This window comes from Aythya marila (genome assembly GCF_965140915.1).
Source record: "Aythya marila genome assembly, chromosome: Z".
Classification (NCBI taxonomy): Eukaryota; Metazoa; Chordata; class Aves; order Anseriformes; family Anatidae; genus Aythya; species Aythya marila.
Window position 1 is genome coordinate 65,113,034 of NC_139080.1, and position 21,915 is coordinate 65,134,948.

Sequence of the window (21,915 nt, forward strand, 5' to 3'; positions counted from 1 at the left end):
AAGATATACCATGCCTTCTGTAATGTCCTCAACTCCACCAGTAAACTTGGAGAGGGTAAAGGAAAGCTTGGGATCATAGGGTGACATTGTGGTATGAGTTTACAGCACCCAGGCCTCCACTCGTACTACTTACAGCTGTCACAAATAGAAGTGAAGAATATTCTTACCCAAGTGATTGTAGCTATGTACAGCAATTGATTTTTTTTTTCCTTTTTGTTTAAATAGCAAAGATACTAGGACTTTTCAAGTCAGTAAATAATATGAAACTACGAAACTGTGTTATTACTGATTTAGCTTGTTTATATGTGCAAAACTGTACTATTATCAAACCATACAGTATAAGACCTCCTCCAGTACTTGCAATAGCATCATTTTCTCATGGTTTACTTGGAACCACTAAGAAGCCCTGTTGGTATTACTGTTAGGCTAAACCTCCTGCAGCTAAAGTCAGAGAAAGTATAGCTAATCTTTAAGTCTTCAGAAAAATCTATCAAGGTGTTGGTCAAATAGTCACAAAAAGCTTGACTAGCCAGCACTGGACAAAGCTATGCCAGAGGGCACAGAGATCCAGCTTACTCTAATCATAATAAACACTGCCTGGGCACAATGTACTCTCAGCCCACAGGCCAGTTAATCTCACCAGACTCAATTCCTTTGGCACAGCACTGTCCTACCAGACACACTCCCACATGGCTTCCAGTCTTGCATCTGGTCAGCTTAGCTGACAGAGATAGTAAGCTTGTGCCCATTTCTGCCTGACTGTAGTTCACCCTTACTGTGGTATTGTATTTCCTAGTGCAATGCGAAGGACTCACTAAAGGATCTCTAAGAAAACCTTTGCATGTTCAAAAAGATTCACAAAGCTTCCTTTTGTCATATTTGCAAGTTTTGATACCTTACACTAGGTAAAATATTTAAATGAATCAACAACAGAGTAGGAAAAATCCAGGACAGGAAACTATAAGAAGTCAGGGAGAATATTATTAATTCTGAACACCATCTTTTCTTAATAGTTTGACTTTCTGCAGGATACTCATAACTCACCATCAGAGAGAGGCAGCTCGAAAAGTGACTGCTAGATAGATAGATCAGCACTCTAATGCTCATGAGGCAAGTCTAGCTTGGCTTATGACAGAGTGCTGAAATTACCTGCAATCTCTGAGAACAAAGAGAAAGAATGGCAGCAATCTTCTACAAGAGACATAGCCTGAGAGAGCCTGGGCTCTTTCTCCAAACTCACTGGTACTACATTGCCTTGCTATCTTATTCTCCATTATCTTCTTCAAATACATTGTTTTAGCAGCCTGCATCTGTTTGTTGCACCAATTTTCCCTATGATCTGAAGTTCCACTTTTTCAGCCTCCATAGATACATGAATTTGTTGAGGAAAAGTGGAAGATAAGATACCTAGCTCTTTTATTTTTATGGTGAGACCATCAAAGAGTATGAAGGAGAGAGAAACTCAGTCAGACTTTCAGTCTATGGCAATCTGATCCTTGGGTACTTCACTACAAAGTCTTTCCTACTTAGTATTTCCTACACATCCTACCTATTATTCCTTTAAGAGATCTACCAAATAAATATCAAGGTGCAATGGCTGTCTCTAGCCTCATTTACATAAAGGAGTGGAATTAACTAACAAAATATTAAAGTATACCCAGTCCAGCTTTGTCTGTGAAGGAGAAAGCTTTCTTTTTTTTCACAGTTAATATGGGATGACAGCTAGAACTAGAAACGGATGCTCTCAACAGTAAACTTATGGCTAATGCTCCACATAAATTAAGATACCTTCTACACAGAAAGGAAATACCAAAATGCTCGCCTTCTTTGTACAAATCACTGAAACAAATGCAAAAATCACAAAAAGCATTTTAATATTTTTTTTCTGTAATAGATAATAAAATTATAATAAAATAAATACAGTAATTAAAGAAGAAGTTATAAAACAAAAATAAGAAAAAGTAAAAAGCAATAAACACTGTGGTGGTCTGTAACTTCACTAGGTTGGCCCTAATCATAAATTATTGCCAGGACACGGAATTGCCTTGTCTCAACTGTCAGCATAGCCAGCTGTTTTCTTCATGAGTACAGCAGTAAGTTTAAATTCTTTATGCCTGACACCCCTTAAAACAGATAATGTGAAGGTCAAACAGAGAAAGGAGCACTTTTCCTGAATTTCCCACCTACCAGTAGCTGGATGTGGGTGCAGTATGAAAGTTGTGTGCTGCCCAGTTTCAGAGAGGGATGAAGGCATTGTGTTTTCCTCTTCAGTAGCTATCATTTCCAATTCTGATTGATCAAGTCCTGAGAGGTCTTGTTAGCTATTTCTGATCAAAAACACAGACACTACTACATGCAGGCCATCGTGTGGGAGTAAATAGCATAAAGTACATAAAGTATATGGGTGTGAGAGATTTCAGAAGAGATAAGTAATAATGTGGAGGAAACAGAGACTCAGAAAGATGGATTAAGCAATGAAGACCCTAAAAAGTCCTTAAAGTGATCCAACTAAATAGTTGTTACTTCTTTGAAAGGATGCCATCTGATTTGGCCTGGCAGCAAACAATGAAATTGTACACAAAACAATTTTTCAAAAGTAAGGGAAAACTCTGCTTCACACAATGAGGTTAATCTCCTCTGACACTATTGCCTCTGGGATGTGTCACTTTTGGGTAATTAGTGCATAAAAATTAACATTTTATTAAATAAACAAAAACCCACAAAGGTTAAGAAAAGAGACAGACGAACGTAGCCTTTGGAGGAAAGGGAGGCTGTAGACCTCAGCCTGACCCTCAGCCATCTTTTGTTGGGAATGGCAGACCCCAAGGTCAAATAGCTACTCAGCCAGAGTTACTGTTTGAGCCCACCCAGGCTCAGATATATAGCCTACCCTAACATATGCTTCGCCATACGGCAGGCTATGGACACCCCTGAGCCCAGGCCACGTGCTCACTGCTGGAGAACTCTCACAGATTGAAATTCACCAAATCCCTGGACCAGGGATGCAATAGGTACCATTCTTCACAAAAAGGGCAATAAATTAATATTCCTAAAAGACCACCTCTTCTTCCAGGTAACCTCCATGTGATCCTGGTTTGATCCGAAAAGAGAAATAAATACAGACAAGAAAACATTGATGAGTATGTTTGAATATCAATACAGTACCCATTTTTTCCTAAAAATCTTACTGATTACTGTGTGATCTAAGGAAATGTCAATGTTCATCTTCACTTTGGTTGTTTGGGGAAAAAAAAAAAAAAAAAAAAAAAAAAAGGCATGATAAACAGCCTCCTAAATTCCTTACCTGACTTTTAGTTATGCTGAAAGATTTACGGCAAACAAAACTCTTCTTTGTTGGACCATGAAAAACAGATGAGGTTAAGTCCAGTGAAAAGTTTTGATCCCAACTCAGATATGGATCCCAACTCTAGCAAAGCAGAGCCAGAGTATGGCAAGTTACAGGTTTCAGAGCAAGGAAAGCTAGGAAAGAGAACAATTCTAAAAACACAGATGAGGTCTTGGTTTGGCACACTTCACCAGCTGTCCCAAAAGGTTACAGCAGCATTAAGTGGAATTTTTAAGTCTGTGTATCTCTTTGTTAATTTTCATTAGAACTGGAGAAAAACTAACTTTCAACCCCCACTTTTTTTTTTTTTTTTTCCATGAAAAAACATTTTGTGTGTGTATATATATATATTTTTTTTTTCTGGAACATATCAATTTTGCTTAAGTGTTCTGGTTATATTATTGCATTAGTTAAAAAATAAATAATTAAATCATTAAATGTTAGTGTTTCTTTCTGAATTTTACAAATGCATGCCATCTAGAGGCACCTAACTAACCTATACACCAGCTTTCCTTCTCTGAAATGGAGAGTGGTCATACATCATGGAATTAAAGAATAAAATTTAAAAAAAATAAATATTTTTTCTTTGCTGTCAAATGTAAAGTCCTCAGAATGTTTGCTCTGAAAGCCAACCCTCTTTTTTTTTTTTCTTTTGTTTTTTCACCACTTACAAGGAAGAAGTAAAACCACAGACACACACACACAAAACTTTCTTCTTGGAATTCAGAAACCAGAATTTTTTCTGACTAGCTCAAATTTCCATTCAAAAGTCAGACCACTTAACAGCTAATGCCTTCAGCCACATACAAATATTTTGTGAGATTGTTTGACTACCATTTGCTAATTCTGGGCACAGTTTTTAGCAGCTGAACACAAAACATGATCTAGATATGAACAGTCATTGCTCCTAGGAAGACCACCTGATAGGATTTAAGTCATGTTTGGAACTAGCTCTCCTCTATCTTTTTATGGAATGGAAAGCTGACAATAGTAAATATAAGAGTCATTTACATGGAGGCAAGGTAGTTTAAATTGAAGTAAGTGGCAATACTTAGCAACATGAAAAAAAAGTCTGTATGTTTAGTCCCATATGTGTCAATATGAACATATATCCATTAAGGCTTTCATCATGGTGTGCAAAGAGTTAGAAAGCGCTACGATATTCATGAGCATGACATTCATGAGCATGATATTCAAAAGAACTAGACAATATCTATTCAGTATATCATCATCAGTTAGTAGGCTTCCATTTGCCCAAGAACTCAGCTGAAGGAGCCTCCATGAGAGCTGCCTGTTCACCAGGAGGTAACGTCACTCACTGGCTTACTCCAACACTGACACTCCCACTTTGGTAACAGAAGTGCTGCTACAGGTCAGAGGCCTAGAAATCACTCAGATATTACAAAGCCAAGCAACAGACGTTCTCTATTGGGCCACCTAAAGTGGAATGCTGAAGATAGTGGTATCTTCCTACAGCACCCAGTTTAACATTCATTGTACAAAGGCGTTGGGAATAGCTGCAGCAAAGGTTCACTAGCCTCCACTAGAGACTATGACCTAACCATGACCAAAGTATGTTTGTTTGTTTTTTTAATGCCACTTAAGAATGTTCCGTGATACTGTGTTAGAATTGGACGTCAGTCACAAACAACGTGCAAACAGCCTGTGATGACCTCAAAACCAACACATTTGAGAATCCAAACTGAATCCAAACAGCCAGTTTAGGCAGTGAAACTGTAAGATTTAGGCCAGACCTAAATTTAGGTGATTGGCCTCACAGACAGTGTCACTGTTCATCACCGCTACAAAAATAAATAAATGAAATGAAATGAAATGAAATGAAATGAAATGAAATGAAATGAAATAAAATATAAAATGAAATAAAATAAAATAAAATAAAATAAAATAAAATAAAATAAAATAAAATAAAATAAAATAAAATAAAATAAAATAAAATAAAATAAATAATGAAAATTTTATCGCAAAATTTATGTACAATGTAGAGTGGGTATCTTCTGTTATTTACCGCATTACAGGTGAACAAATGTAATTTTTTGTCCACAGCTGTTGCTGCAGTCTTGCTGGTCACAATAAAACGAATTAACAATTAACATAAAACCAAGGAAAAATCCATAGTTCAGAAAAACTGCACATTTCCAACTGGAAGTGAAGATGTGCTTTATTAGCAACTGTTCCTAAAAAAAAAAAAAAAAAAAAAAAAGAGTCCATCTCAATTTTTCCAAGTAATTGTGCATCTCATTTGTCTCCTGCTTTTACTGTAGCAACAGAGATGAGGACAGAGTTCAAGTCAACTTAAAGTAAAAATAGAATATAGAGAACAAAAGGGATTTTTTTATTATTATTTTTTGCTTTTACTTTGACTTCAATAGTAAGATCTTTTTGTAAAATAGTGGCCTAAAAACATCAGTTGCCAATCCATCCTGATATAAAAGTTGGCAGCTTGAAATACACTAATAACCTGCCCTCTCTACTGAATGTTGACATGACATCAGGCAAACAGTACATATAAGAAATTTAAAAAGAAAAAAAAAAAAAAAAAAAACAAAAAGGTCTTTGCACAAATGGAAGATTAGCCCAGGTAAAAGTCACGAAATCTGGCATTGCATACTTCATTCATTTTATACATGACACTTCATTTAACATACAATTTGTTTATTTATTTTTGTTTGTTTTCAGTTAGGACTGTAACGTATACTGAACTCATTTGATTCATTTAATTCTTCTGTTTCCAAATTCAGGACTGTTACAGGTGAATGACATGAAGAACAAAGCCTTCATATGGTCAAAATTTCAGTAGGAATTCATGACAAAACCATTTTTCTCTACAATGTAGTTCCACAGATGAAATCAAAACATCTTTAGAAATGTCTTTATGTCACTGAAGTTTCTTGCTTATACACCAGCAGGTCTTTACACAAAAAGTACTAGGTTGAATATCTATTAAAATATGGAATTATATATATATATATATATAATATATATATATATATGTATGTATATCTTGATAAATCCATGCAACAAATATGTAGTACAAACTAAGAACTTATTACTTACATATTTTTTACAAGATATAATGATTTTTTTTTATTTGATGCTTATAGTTATTTAACTAAATATCATGCTCTACAGCACAGTCACTGTTAATGTAATCCTTTCTTTCTTCACAGTAAAATCCTTAATAATCCTTAATTACCCTTAATAAAAGTATACATACAGTATTCACACAAAAAGTATTCATACAAGGGTATCTTCAAGTCAACTGTGCATTACTGTTACTGTACGTACAGTGGCAGACAACATGCAGGTGGCTCTGCACTTCTAAAAGAATGGTTGGCCTATCTTGGGAAAAAAAAAAAAAAAAAATGATTTAAGAGTTGTGATTAAAGTGAAACTGTGTTATTCACTCATGCTTGAAGACCCCATTAAATCAAAGTTCCTGGTGACATCAATGGCTATCTTGTCTGAGCAAGGACTGATTAACAACTGCAGGATACTAGTCCTGGAAGTTCATGATCTGCATGAGGCCTGACACAAATTAGCTCGTTGCCAGCTGCAAATGAACCTCATCTACAGCGTGCAAAATAATCTTTTGTAATCACCTGCATTTTAAGCTATAGTATCTGGAGGTTTTTACCATGTGCATATTGTTCATTTGCACACAGGTAGAAAGCAGTATGCTTTTGTGGTTGGCAGCTAGTGCTTGGCAGTTTTAGTGTATTTGTCTTAATATAGGAAAACTTCTAGAGTGTATTTGCTTTGTGACATAATGTCTTTATTATGTCTTGCAGAAATAATTGACCCAAATGAAGTTACTGTACACTATATCTATTGGTTAATTAGAACTTTAAGATGCAACAAATAAAACACATTATTGACTTTTAAATCTTCAATCAAATAAATATTTACAGCTGCAATTTGCCAAAATTATTTACCTTTCAATAATGGATCACAAAGAGAATGTGTACTACAGACTCAAATGAATGCCTTGGCCATCAGCAAACAAATTACAAACAATAGAGAAAGGAAAAAAAAAAAAAAGAGAGAGAGAGGGAGAGAGAGAAAGAGAGAAAGAACAGAAAAAAAAATAATTAAAAAAATAAAAGTAAAAAGCTTTCCAGCTATCATTACCATCTATAAAGAGGTGATGTAGTTCTCCTTTAAACATATGTGGTCTTCTGCATTAGTAGACTACTTGCAATGCATAATTGACCTTGAGATGGAAAATAACCTAGTGGTAGAGTGTCTTTTCTTTTAGGGAACAATGAGAATAGATATTAGAGGACGTGCCTGTTGTCAATGATCATTGCTGAAATCTGCCTATACCACACTGGGACAATCAATTTTGTAAATGATTGCAATAATCAAGGAAATTGCCTAATTTATAAATCCTGGCATACAGCATTTTAATGGATTCCTAGATTTTAATGCTGATGCTTTCAAAGCCAAATGAATTGTTGTCTAAGCTGTCACTACACAAAATGATAAAAACATTCAGTCTTCTGGGTAACTACATCTCATGGATATTCAGACCATCAAGTACATAATCACTCATTAGTGAATCCTGTGATAGTTCCCAGTGGCAAAACAATATCAAAAAGCCACTGCTTCCCTGTGGAAAAGCCATCTCTGGTACTTAAGACTAAAACCAGTCTGGTATTACTGAACAATTATGTTAAAAAAATCTTAGTCCTCTTAGTCCAGATAAGACGGCACACTGGTTAGCTCTCTTCGTGGTATATTATAGGGTTTTGTTTTTTTCTCCCTCCACACATAAAATAATCTTATTTCTTTAACCGCCAGGCAGGTCCAACAACTTTTTGATCATGAGTCACATAAATACAGGCACCACTGATATAGAAGATGAACAAATGCAGGGCTTGGTGCCATGGCTAATACTGGTGGGTAATTCTCCCTAATCCGCACTCAGACTTGCTCTCCATACTTAAGCCCGTTCCAGAGATGTAGTTGTACACAGATTGCTATTCTCAGTTAAACCTTAAGCAATTGATTTCAGCCAATAGTGGGCTGCCAGTACTTTACTTACTGCTCAATCTCACTAACCTGACATTTATGGTGTACTGATTGGCCTCTGTCAGTGGTGGTGGTTGTAAATTCACTTTGAAAAGCTTTGTGTTAACAGCCTTCAACCAGGCTCTGAGACGAGTACGAGCAAGCAAGCTGACAATTGCTCGACCTCCTGCCCTTATTACAGTGAGTAAATCAGGCTTTGAGCCATTAGGCTGGAGCCTGAGGCCTACACAAAAAGGATTGACATGACTAAAGGTCAACCTCTGTCACACATGTGTAACAATTTGGATAATGGAATTCTGTAACTTATCTGAAAAAGGTGCCAAACACACAGGAGGAAAGTACACGCTAGACTGAATTTTCTAGCTTTTACGTTAAGCAGATACTTAAAAGTCTGTGTTTTAAAGCCAATGCATGTTAGATCCCATGAAATCCAAGGGAACACCACATGTAAAGAAGTGACTGAGGCAGTTCTGCAAAATACTGAGCATCATCTCCATCCTGAAAAGGGCATGCTGCAGTTTTGACTTATCAAATCTATCACTGATATATTATTGGCATCAGGTATACCATATATTTTGGATATCCATATATCTCATTAAAATACTGCCTTTTTCATCCACTTTCAATCAAAAGTCAATAGAAATAATTCACTGTTAATGGTATCATAAATTAAGAGTAATTTCATGCCTTACAGACTAGATTTTATCCAACAATGGAAATTGCATTTCCTAACAAGTTCAAATTAAAAGAGAGAGAGAGAAAGAGAGAATAAATGGTCAAATGTTTCCATATTTTAGGTGATTGGATCACTTTTGTGTAAAAATGTAGTGGTCAAATAAGGATGGAAATGAGCTTTCATATTTGTGTTCCATGTCAGTATTTTTGTGCATCATGTAATATAACCTACAAGGTGAGATCATATGCCATGGAAAAACAGTCACTGCATAATCTGGTCATTTAAATAATATTGATTTTTGTTTTGTTTTGGGTTGGTTTGCGTTGTTTTACTTTTATTTGTTTGTTTTTAATTCATTACTGTTGTTGTTGTTATTGTTATTTTCCAATAATACTGTGTCCACATGTATGTTTATTGCTGTCCTCAGAATTTTTGTTTTCAGTAACAATGTTGAGATTCTGGGGAAGAATACAACTCTCTTCTCTCTCCCCTCCCAAGTTTATTACAAACTTTCCTACATTAAAAAGGAAGCCAAATTAGACTGTTTCTGTGGCACATGTTCTTAGGCTTACTTAACTGCTTGGGCATACAGTAAACACCTTTGTGTAAATGGAATAAATGTACATGGAAGACACTGAGATAACTGAAGATAAGGCATCTTTTCAAATATATCGGGTTTCTGAAAGAATCAACAAGTTTTAATTTTACCATCATAAGAATTATCGAATATAAACTATATTTTGTATTTGGGATAAAAGTAACTTTAGATTGACACTAAGTAAGTTATCTATAGCTTACAAAAGTTATCTGGAAAGATGTGATAGTAACTGATCCAAAAATACTAATGTGGGCAAGCTGCTTTATAGCAGCTTAGCACAATTTTCTTGTAAGATACATAAATTAAAGAAGCCGTTATGCTGAACGTGTTCTAACAACTTTCAGCTCAGTAACCTACTGAACACAACACTGGGGACATTTCCAGTAGGCAGTATGTGCATTTGAAATCCATGTAAAATTAAAAATTAATGTGGATTTTTTTTTTTAATAGAAAACAAATGCGAAATTTGTATACCACACAAAATCCTCAGAAAATACAAAACAAAACAAGAGAATGGTGCCAGCTGTTAGTCTGCATAATTTAAGATATAATAGCAATATAGCTAAGGGTTTTTTCAAGCCAAAATTATTTGAATTTCATGAACATGACATATTTGAAACAGGCCTGACAAGCAGTCTAGAATACTAGATGATGGATTGCTGAGAAACATAATTTTCACTTTAATAGAACTGCGGCATGCACATAATTCTATCCCCTAGTGTTTTGCTGTAACAGTGAATTTAGTCCAAAACTACAGCCTTGAGAATTTGAATACAAATCTATCACTATAAGTGGATATAACTATAAGTTCTTCATTTGAAAGGTAAGGATTCCCTCTGCAGATTAATTTGTACAAAAGTGCACAGCACAGCTGCACAGACTCTGAAAAGCATATGTCCCACCAAAATGCCTGTTCTAGGTCCGGATGAAGTCAAAGGCAGTATTTTCTTTGACTTCAGCTGGGACACAGGAAGGCCGATAAGTACCCACATGGTACTTTATTAAAATGACATACATACTTTCTAGTAATGCCAGTTAATCCTATCCATTTAAGTGGAAAATTAGTAACATAGTTTTACCATTTTGTAATTACTAATGAACACCCTGATGTACATATATTTTGAACATCCCTGTAAAAGAAGAAAAAAAAAATTGGAAAATCATTTAAAAAAATAAATAACACTTAAATAAAATCAAGTTAAAATAAAGTATAGTAATGTATCTGACATTCTTGAACTATTCCAAGAAAAAGACTATTTGATCTGTGGCAATAAACAAACAAGCAACAACCAAAGACAAATAAAAATAAAAATAATAAAAAATAAAAATAAAAAAGCAAACTGTTTATCAGGCAAATGAAATAAGGAGACTGAAAAATTCCATCTTTTGAGGCATCTATCAGTAAAATTTTTCATCTAAATTATATTTTCAGGGGAAAAGACCATTTATGATTTAGCTATTTCCAGAATTCACAGTTTAAAGTTTGGAGCCTGAAAAAATTTGACTACTAAAATGTATATGCCTTTTAAACTTCTATATTTTATTCTAATAGATTTTTAAATGTATATCATATACATTCCTTAAGTCTACTCTTATTAAATTTTGATGTTAAACAGAAAGGGGAAACCATGTGCATCTAGATTAATTTATCTCCAGGGAATAAGGACACATTAATAATTGAGATAATGTTTTCATATATGTTGGAATCAAGTGTGCCTTTTCAATTCTTTATTAGAAAACACATTAGGGGAAAATTATCTCATTCTCATCAGTAAGACCTAAGTGCTGAGAAAGTCTCTGTTTTCTTTGCAATAACAAAAGGATTGTTCTCATTACTTCAAAATGAAAAAAAAAATAAAAATGAAATATTATCAAGCAGCGCTGGAATAAATGCCTGTATTACCAAAGAAAGTGTTTACTTAATACACCCAGTCCTGTTTTTGTTTTAAACAAATCAGAGTTTATTGTATTTTTATAAAATACAAGCAAACTCTGGATTGGATAAAAGTGGGCCAAAGGGGGGGAAAAAAAAAAAAAAAAAAAAAAAAACTGAAAATGACTAATATTTTTGGCTTTCTGAAGAACTGATCTTTCTGTAAGTTATAAAAAAATTATCTTGGCTGATTGCTAGAGAGCTCTATAATTTCCCATGAACACCCATAGGTGTCGAGGCCTGTTGTGAGGTAATGGAATGGTATGTAATTTACTCTGAATCGTTGTACGTTATGCTATATGGATTACATACAAAGCAAACATTGAGTGCATGGTGGGAACACTTGTGCAGACAGACTGAAGCATATTTCCATAGTGTTGAACTATACATCAAATGCAATGTTTCTGATGTTTCCCACAACAAAGAAAGTTAAACAGCCACCAAATCAGTAACTGTGCTTAAAAGACTTTGCAATAGCCACTTTATTTATCTGGTGTACACTGAAAACAAAGAATTATAAATGAAAACAAACATCTATCAACTTTACTTTGCAATGTGGAGAAAAAAAAAACAATAATATTACAAAGCTGTTAGTGGTACTAAGAAAGATTCATCTCCTCTACGAGGCACATATTCAACCCAATGTTGAATAACCGAACTGTGCACATACTTGTACTTGATTCTATCTTGAAAGAATTGGTTGAAAAGAACTGACTAGTCAAAACTTCATAAAGGGACAACAGTGGAACATTCCTTTAATGTTTGTGGTGATTTAGTCTATGTTCCTATACTATATAGAGTAAAAGTGTTATTTAAACGCATACTTTCTATTGCTTGTATTAATTTTCATAGGTCACCTTTGTAAACACCCACACACACTTTCTGCTTTATTCTACTATATTTTCCTTTATTAAACATTTGTTCTCTGATAGAAAAAAACACACTGAATTGAAAGTCAAAATAAAAGAAATGTCCAAAGCATTATGTTTAGCTAATGCTTGGGATATGTTATTCTTTGCTAACAAATTTTGGCATTAGCAGAAATAATCTGAGACCATGACCCACAATAGCTCCCCCCTAAAAAAAGAAAAAAAAATGAATTTAATTTTTATTTTGAATATAACTCACTTAAAATAAACACACAGTCACTTTTGATAGCCAATGGGAAATCTCTGTTGTGTATTAGGAACAGACGAGCAATTCCACATAAAAACTCAGCTGACACCCACCAGTGACCTGAATCTGGCACATACATCAGTGCTGTGTCTTATTTTCACTTGACATCTTTTTCTTCTTTGCTTTTGGCTCTGCCCCTCCACCCCCATACTTCTTTGATTTCTTTAAAACAATTTAATCTGAAATTAGACTAAAAAATTCTTGCCTACAAAAAGAAAAAAATTAAAAAAAAAACATTGTAACTTAACTTGCATAAAACTGATTTATATGGAATGAATTTTTAATTGATAATGTAAATATTTAAGGCTAACATAAAACTTTCTAACTCTATATATTTTAGCTAAATTTCAATGTTTTTTGTAAGCTGATGATATGGCAAGTTTATTTTATCATTGAACATTATGCTAATTAACATAGCCTAAAACACAAAACACCTGAGACATAATAAAGACTCCAAAGTCATTACAGAGTTTCATTTTAAATAAATAAATAAATAAATAAATAAATAAATAAGATTAAGAACATACCTTATAATCACCGCGATTTCATAGAAATAGATTTAAGCCCGATTTATGAATATCTGGTATACAAGAGAAATACAATCTCCACTGAAAGCAACAAAAACCTCCCAATAATTTCAAGTCATCCCATATTTTATGGAATACATTTAACTGCGCTCCAGGACTGATCTTTTACTCTTTAATGTGAAACTCTCTCGCTGCAATGACTCCTGTGGGCAAGTACTTTTAGACAAAGCCCCTGATGTGCTATTACTGTTTGTTTGCACATAGGAGATGCACAGGAGTTCCTATTAACGGAAACAGGTCACATATATCAGGTAACATGTGAAAACAGAACAGAATGATGAAAAGAGGTGATCATCAATTCCAAAGAACTAACAACCTAAATATTCACAGATTTTCTGTGAGTACTATATGAAAGAGTTGGCTCCACAACATCAAATATATTTTTAATATATATTCCTTTTTACTATATTTCCACTGCAGACAGCAAAAAGGCTCCTTGGATCTTCATGGGCTTCTTTCTGGGTTTCTAAACAGCCAGCATGTCTCTTTATTTTCTGGAGGTTCTGATTTGGTTTAGATGAGTAAATAACACCTGTAGATCTATGGGTACATTTCTGCTTTCTCTCCATATCGTTACCCTTGAAATGAGCAGGAGCTGTGGCTCCAGAGAGGACTTAACAAAACTGACTCCTTCCAGCACAAAGCAAAGCAATGACAAGAAAGAATAGGTAGATGGGAGGCTGTTCTTATAAATTAGAATTACTGGCACACATAAGGATTGCGCTTGTTCCTTGTTAATTATTGGATCTGTGTGTAAAATAAGCATATGTTGCATTTTCTTTCTAAATTAGCTTTCACAAGACATTGTCATTAACATTTGTGTACAAACAATACTCAAGCATGAAAATCTGGCGCTTTACTGTGTACATGGTCATGATCAGTAATAGCCATACATGTCCCCATACAGCCAAAAGAATACAGTGGCCTCTTCTGCCAAACCACAGCAGATTATTTAGAGTTTGTCGCTAAGCAAGCCAAATTATCACAGCCTGAACGTTTTTGTATCAATTATCACTGTTGCTCCCTCTAAGATGGTGACAAATACAAAACAAAACGCCAGCGCAAACAGCTTTTCGCACTCAGGCATCGAAAGCACCACTAGGGGAACTCATGGTCGGTGCACAACCAGAGCTGAGCTAAACTGCGAGCTAATCATGAACGGCAGGGCTGTGGATGAGGCTCCTGCGCTTCTCTCAGGAGCTCTGTTGGACTGCCTGGGAGCCACGGCCGTGCTGCAGTGCAGCGCCTCAACCCGCACGCTGTGCTCAAACAGAGGGGATGCATGAAGCCAGGACTGCAACCCGGCAGCTCCTTCAGCCCTTGTTACAGAGGCCAAAATATGAAGACCACTGTTTGTTGTAACCTTCAGCCGTCTCTGGCCATGTCTCTGTGTGCCATAGCAGAGCATCGGCCATGATCTGCTCTTGCCATGTGAACCAGCTGGGGCCCTGAGGTGCCTGCCGGCCTCCTGGATACCCACAGCAGTTAGGGGCTCATGCTTGCCCTGGCTACACTTTCAAACCTGCAGTGTTAGCTTACCGACATTTTTGCCTCATGTTTTTGCTTTGGTTTGTATCACCGTGTAAAACTACGCTAGTCCTACACACAATTACACTCAACATCTGTTTCAAAATAACCAAGTTTGACAAGGAAGGAAAGACAACGACTTACTTCCCAGAGATGCTGAGTGTTCCTGATGGCTCCCGCTTGGACCTTCTCTGGCAGGAGCAGGACTCCCTGGAAGGGCCCGATCCAGGTGCCCTGCTGGATCCTCTGCGCTGCACAGATGCCGTAGGCCAGGCCGGGCACCGTGCTGGTGCACAGGCACACCTCCCGCGGCAGGTCCCGCAGCCACTCGGGGATCTCGGGTGGAGGAGCCGCTGCCGCAGCACTGCTGGTGCCCACCAGGCGCCGCAGGGAGTGGAGGGGCCCGTGCATGGGGCACTCGCCGTTGCGGTTATCGGCGCACATGTCACACCCTGGGAGGCAGAGGGGAGAACGCTGTCAGCGCCAAGGTCACACCGGTCCCTCTGCTTTGCTCGTGATCTCATGGCCACCCAGGACACATGTGCCCCATGCCCTTTCATATGGTGCATCAGCCTAACCTTGCCAAGCCTTTAAAAAGAGAGAAATCCCGAAGGCTCAGCAGAAACCCCGCAGACAGTTTGCAAGCACAGTGTGTTCACGGACCTGCCAAGACTCTTTCATCCCGACACAATTTCTAATTTTTATTTTTTTAATGAACACAGGGCCCATTTAAACCACCCCAGTGTTGTGTTTCAGAGAGACATTTAAAAACCCACTCTCAATGCCTTGCAAGTGTCCCGCATTTGCCTTACCACAGCTCAGCCCAAGGGTTTAATTGGAACAGGATTTAATTTCATCCTTACTTTGAATGAACATTCGCTCTAATTTTTACATTGACAGATGTGTGCGTGCATGTCTATTCAGAAAATAAATTAAGTAGAACTTCATGAATGACAAGTCAGAGAATGCGTGCATCTTTACTTCCTTATAAGCGAATCTAATCTCAAAAATGAAATTATGTAGCAAGTATTGCTGATCCCTAGCGCACATTTAAAAATTTTTATTGAACTGGAACGCGTGCTGTTTGCCAAGCTGAGGTAGCTGAGGCTAAGAACGAGAACAGCATGTCTGGTTTTGTGAGCAGCTCCCATGAAAAAAGACCATTTTGTAAAAAATGTTAATTTCCCTAACTGGGTTAGTAATGGATGGTGTTGCTGTATTTTGGGAAGATCCAACTGTGATTTCTCTTTTCTGAGCAAGGGAAATTTTGGTAAAATGTTTCCGTTACACACTATTGAACATGCCATGAATGCACAACTTCCAGGAAAATGTTTCATGCTCAGGAAACCCATTTCTCTAGAGGTATGCTGAGTTAATATAACAATAAATCTATTGAAATAGGTTACCGTCTTCTGTACATTTCACTTTTATATTATGGGAAAGGTTTTCATATAAATTTATCTCATAAACACAAACAAATGGGGAAAACAGTAACTATAGCATAATACTCATGTAGCAATTCCTAGAGCTTTCCCCTTACAATTTTGTACTACTGCATCCATTCTTATGAAAATAAGGAGCAGTATTCACTACAGAAGTGGGAGCTCCTTGGCCTAAGCCACAGAGTTAGCCTTGCTAGATCGCCTGTAACCACAGCCTTGATTCTCAGCAGCACTGATTCTGCTGTCCTTCTTTCCAATGCGGAAAGCTACATGCAAAAACTGGTTTCTCTCAAAACCATCATGCCGTCCTCATCCAGGAGGCACACTGCTTTACTCTGCACCAGAGCCCTTGGGGGGAAGATTTGTGAAAGCACAGGGAAAAGGTTTCCAGCTAGACCGCAGAGAATATTGTTATGCAGCAAATATTCCTACAGCCATTCCCAGGCATGATGAATAAAAGGCAGTGAGTATATGTCGGGTGTTTTTGTGGTTGTTGTTTCTCTTGTTGTTTCCACAGATAGTTTGGAAGCTGGAGTATCACCGCAACATCTCTTCTTTCCTCTTTGAAACCAACAATCAAGAAACCCTGTGTTTTTGGCACATACAAAGGTCTCAGAGGCTGCACTAGACTTTGGCACACCCAGATCGTTCAGGAAAGGATCCCAAATAGGAAAAACAAAACAAAACAAATTGGCATGTGAGTGCATGTTAAGCAAATTTGGCATCTTACCATGCAAGTTAGAAAGAAAACATCTGACAGAAAAACTGAGGGTTCAAAGAGAGGATGTCTGAGCATGATGTCAATTAGCACCCAGGGCAAGCCCTTGAGTCTGACCTGCTTGCACTATTTGGCCGTCCTTTGCATGCGTAACTCTCCTCCCAACTGACTGATTTTTGATGGCTTTTTTGGAGACACTGTGTCTCTGTAGGAACTTACGTTAAACATACTAAGGCATCCTTGTGGCTCCATTCAGGCAATTTCAGTGTCAGCTTCCTGCATCCTACCTCCAGATATGCAATGTCTCTCCTGCACACAACTTGTAGTGCCTGCCCAGAAAAAGGATTTCTTTGCTTCATGCTGACAATATGTGTAAATAATATATTAAATTTCTATTTCTTAAAGGAAAAGAGATTAAGAAATTGAGGAGAAGTATAAATGAGCTCCATGCCACTGTCATTTACCCTTGCAGAAAGTCACACATAGTGATATTTATTTTCCACTGTCCAAAACACTGGTAATGTCTTAATGCTTGCCAGCTGCAGTATCTTATCGCCTGCTGTGCTCCTTTCCCTTTGTCCTGCCAAAGCTGAAAATTTGGAAAATGGGACATCTTCTGAAACTGTTTCGTCTTACGGCTTGCTGTTGAGAGGCAGGGAGTCTGTCCTTAGGCTAAGCAGTACTGAAAATCTTCTGAGTTGCATGCTTTATTCATCCATCTCCAGTTGTTACTGAATTTTAGAAATTGTCATTAAAAAATATCTCATAAATAATACAACAAGTGGAAGCACTACTAGACTTAATTTACCTTGCCTTAATAAAAAGCCAGCGTATGTATTTTTCTTGTCCCATGAGTTACTTTTGCCTACTGATATGTGGAAGGCTTTGTACACAAATGTACTTTCTATAATGTTTTGGTACCCATCTAAGGACATTTCATTTGGAGAAACTGTAAGGAGTAGGTTTCTTTGCCTCACACAACAGGGGAAGCGAGTCCTTTGTAAAAGCAGACTCCATCTTGCCCACTTTCCTGCCTCACAAAGAAGATCAACATCATCCTTCATGAGCAATGCAAAGTAGGACACCATGCAGTGCAGCAATGTGTTAAACAATACATGGAAAGGAAAGGTTGGTGGTTTTTTGGTTTTTGTTTTTGTTTTTGTTTTTGTTTTTGTTTTTTTTTTGAGAGCTGTAGCCCAGTGGCTCCCTAAGATCAGGGCTGCAGTGGCACTGCAAGAGTGTCTGAACCAGAAAGCAAGTGTTGAGATACACACGGGTGTGGGAAGCTTGTGCAAAAGGGACACAGTGGGACAAGCGTGAGCTGTCCGGGGGGCTGCCACACAGAGCAATGAAGAGAGTCATGCCCTGCCCTTCCTGCTTCAGCCTCAGAGAACATCTGTATGAGCATGGGCCTCACCCAAGGACCTCAGAAATGAATACTTCCACTGGCTGTAGAAGATTCAGTCAAGTCCCAGAATAGTAAGAAATGTGAGAAAATTGAGGGATTTGCTGAAAATGGTAAAAGTGAGGAGGACTACAGCCAGAGCATAGCGTCTGCAGACAAAATAAGAAGAGATAAAAGGTAAAGTCACTGGGAACGCACTTTTGCGGGCCCTAATGCAGCCAGACTCTTTGGAAGGAGATCAGTTTTTTTACTTTCTAACTTCGTGCTCTATAGATAGGAGGACTACAGCAAGGAAGAGCAAGGAAAAAATAAATAAATGATTTCCTAGTGGAGCTGTTTGGTATGACTCTTTTGGGAAGAGTGCAATATGTTATCATTTATTTGCCTCCATAAAAATGAGCACGGTGTAATGCCAGCACTATAACTCCATTTGAGTATACTTAAAAGTAGTAGACTCAAGCAAAAAGGGAAAGGACACATCATTGCCACCAAATATGATTCTAAATGCTCTCCAACCTAAATAATACTACTACTGCATATTTTAAAGGAAATCTGAGAGGAGAAAGCTTTTGTCAGTAAAAGGTAGAGTTCAACACAGAGTTTAAACCAGCAAGCCAGCTGTAACAATAAATGAAGGAAATACATTTTTGTCTCGGCGATAATATGCTTCAAAGGTGCAGTTACACTGGATACCTGCAGTTTGCTGGTATTAAAGGAGGGTGGCCTCTGACCCTCCACTCCATAATTCACTGTAAGCGTGCAGGTATCCAGTGTAAGTGGCCATCATTTCACACGGAATTACTCGCTCGCAAAAGTAAATCACTGCCGCTGGCCCTGCGCCCCTGCCTGGGCCCAGGTACCCAGCCAAGAAGGCGGATGGGCTGGGTAAGGCAGCCCCCTTCCATCTCCCGAGGGCTTTCCTGCGGACGGCGCCTTCCCCGTGCCTCAGTTTCCTCACCGAAGAGCTGAGATTAATGTCCCGGTGCCCCCACGAGAAGACCCGTTGGGTGCCCGCTGCGAGGCAGCCCTTCGGGGACGGGGCACGGGTACGCGTTCCCTTCCGCTGTCCTCTTTCCTCAAACCTCGCTTTGTTCCCTCCGTGTCCGCTCCCGACGGCGGGACCGAGCCCATCCCGAACCCAAAACCATGAGCCCGGACCTCCGGGCCCCGGGCTCCGGACCTCCGGACCCCAGACCCCGGACCCCGGGCCCCGGCCGCCCCCTCCCGACTCCTGGCCCCGAGCCCCCCGCCCGGGACCGGCGGGGACCGTGCACGTCCCTCCGGGTAGCCACGCGTGTGGTGGGGAGGGGGTCGGGGCCGTGGGAAAGCTCCCTGCTGGCAGATAGACTTTGGGGCTATTTCCCTCTTTTTGCCATGCGGGCGGGGGGCAGGCTGCGGGAGGAGGGCTTGGTTTTCCCCGGCTTCGATTGAACGCGTGAATGAATTAAATTTCCGTGTCAGGTATGAGGAGGGTAGGAGAATATTGTGTGTAGATAAACCTTGCCACCCCCTGCCCCTGAGAGACCCCCATATACAATGTGGAGATGATGAATAGGCTCTGGGAGAGGAGATCGAAGTTCAGTCCGCACCGGCTCCACTCTCTCCTACAAAACTATAGGGCAATTAATTGTGGCTTGTCCCCTCATCCTTCATCTCCTGGTGGCACATATCGATGGAGATTACTGCTGATGGACCATTTTATCACCCTAAATAAACAGTCACCACCTTCTCTAACCTCAATCTAATATATGGCTATCTGCTATGTTTAAGGGTGCTGGGTAACTAATGATGTAAAATAGCTAAATCATACAGGTTACCAGCAGTCCAGGGGAGAAAATAAATAAATAAATAAATAAATAAATAAATAAATAAAAATCCGGATATTCCCCGCACCGATCCACCTCGCAGCGCCTTACCCGATTCTCGGAGCATCGGACGGGAAGACGGGCGCACCAAGGGAAGGAGCGGGCTGGCACCTCGGCGCTGCACCGCGCACTCGCTGCTCCGCCACCTCGCTGCCTTCCAGCGCAGCCGGAGGAGCCAAAAGGGCTTGAGAAAGCCTCTGCCCCGAGAAGGGGGACGAGCCCCCGAGCCCCCAGCCCGGCACCCCCGATCCTTCCCGAGGGCATCTCCCCGTACCCCCGGCACTCACCGCCCGCAGCCCCCGGCCCGGCTCTCAGCACGGTCCCCTTTACTTCCCTGGGAGCAAGAACCCCGGGCACTAATTACTGATATGTACGTGTGCATGTCTCTATACGTATGTGTACATATACACTTTATTTTTTTTCTAACTAACGCCCTTTCAATTTACAGCGATCACACTCGCACGCTCGACCCGCAGCCCCCGGCCGACCTCTCCCACCGCCGTGCCGCCTGCACTGACGCCCGGCGGCGGGGGCAATGGGCACCGGCGCCCACCCGTTTCCTCCCCACCACCCCCCACGACCTCCCACGACCCTCTCCACAGTTTTCCCGGCGCCGAGGCCCCGCCAGGAGCGCTGCGAACTCCCCGCGCTGCGCTGCGGCCGGTCGGGGGCGGCCGGAGGAGAAGTTTTGGGGAGTTCCTGCCAGGAGGGAGCGAAGCCCGTGAGGGAGTGGGGAGAGGAGGATTGCTCCAGAGGGGAAGGGGGTGCATGGAAGGGGGAGTTTGAGAAAGAAAGGGACCGAGGGAGCTTGCGGCCGGCGCCTCTGCGACGAAAGCCCGAGGAGCGGCACCCCGGGGTCACGACAAGCAGGGGCCCGACCCGGAGCCGATCGCTTCTCACCTCTCCTACGACCAGTTTCACCTCTTTTCCCTCGTACGGGCACCCCCAGCCCAGCATGGAGAAGGAGCCAAAGTGGGGGACAACCACCCCGGCTGCCCGCCGCCCCTCGCCGGGCACCCACGGGACGCCGGCACCCCGTGCCCCCCGGCCGGCCAGGCAGGCCCGCACCCTCCGCTCTGCTTTTTCCACGCGTGTGTGCGTGGGAGCCAGTGTCCCCAAGTGATTCCCGCTGTCCCTCCTCGCCGGGATGCTGCTCCTTCCTCCCCCGGCCGTGAGAACGGGCTGCCCCCAGCAAATGCACCTGGTCCCGGCAGGCTGGGGCGCTCGGGTCAAAGTTTTTGCTCGGAGACGACTAGAAAGGTGTTGGAGAGCAAGTGGCCCGGTAAAACGGCCCGGTGATGAGAGTCTTTGGGTCTCACGGCGGAAAATAAGCCACAGGCCGCCCCAGCAGCACCCAGAGCCGTCTTTTCGTGCACCCCGTCCCAGCCAGAACCGAGCCACTTTCCTTTCCGCAAGCCACCTTTAATATCGCGATTGGGAAGAAACTGTGCAGACTTCGCCAGCGATTCTGCAGCATGCTATTATTCCGCTCGCTCCTTAAAAATACCCCACCTCGAATCTCTTTTTTATCTTTCTTTCTCCCTTTAAAACCTTTATCTTGCAGATTTACGGAGCCGCTCGGAGAAGAAA

At 40.0% G+C, this 21,915-nt stretch overlaps 1 protein-coding gene across 1 annotated transcript in view; it reads right to left on the minus strand.

Moving 5' to 3' along the window:
- The window catches only part of PRDM6 (PR/SET domain 6), a 74,994-nt gene that overhangs the window by 50,455 nt on the left and 2,624 nt on the right, over positions 1–21,915 (minus strand). Inside the window, exon 3 of the mRNA XM_082784104.1 lies at positions 15,040–15,347. Coding sequence (XP_082640230.1) covers positions 15,040–15,347 — 308 coding nt within the window. The remainder of the gene's footprint in view (positions 1–15,039; positions 15,348–21,915) is intronic.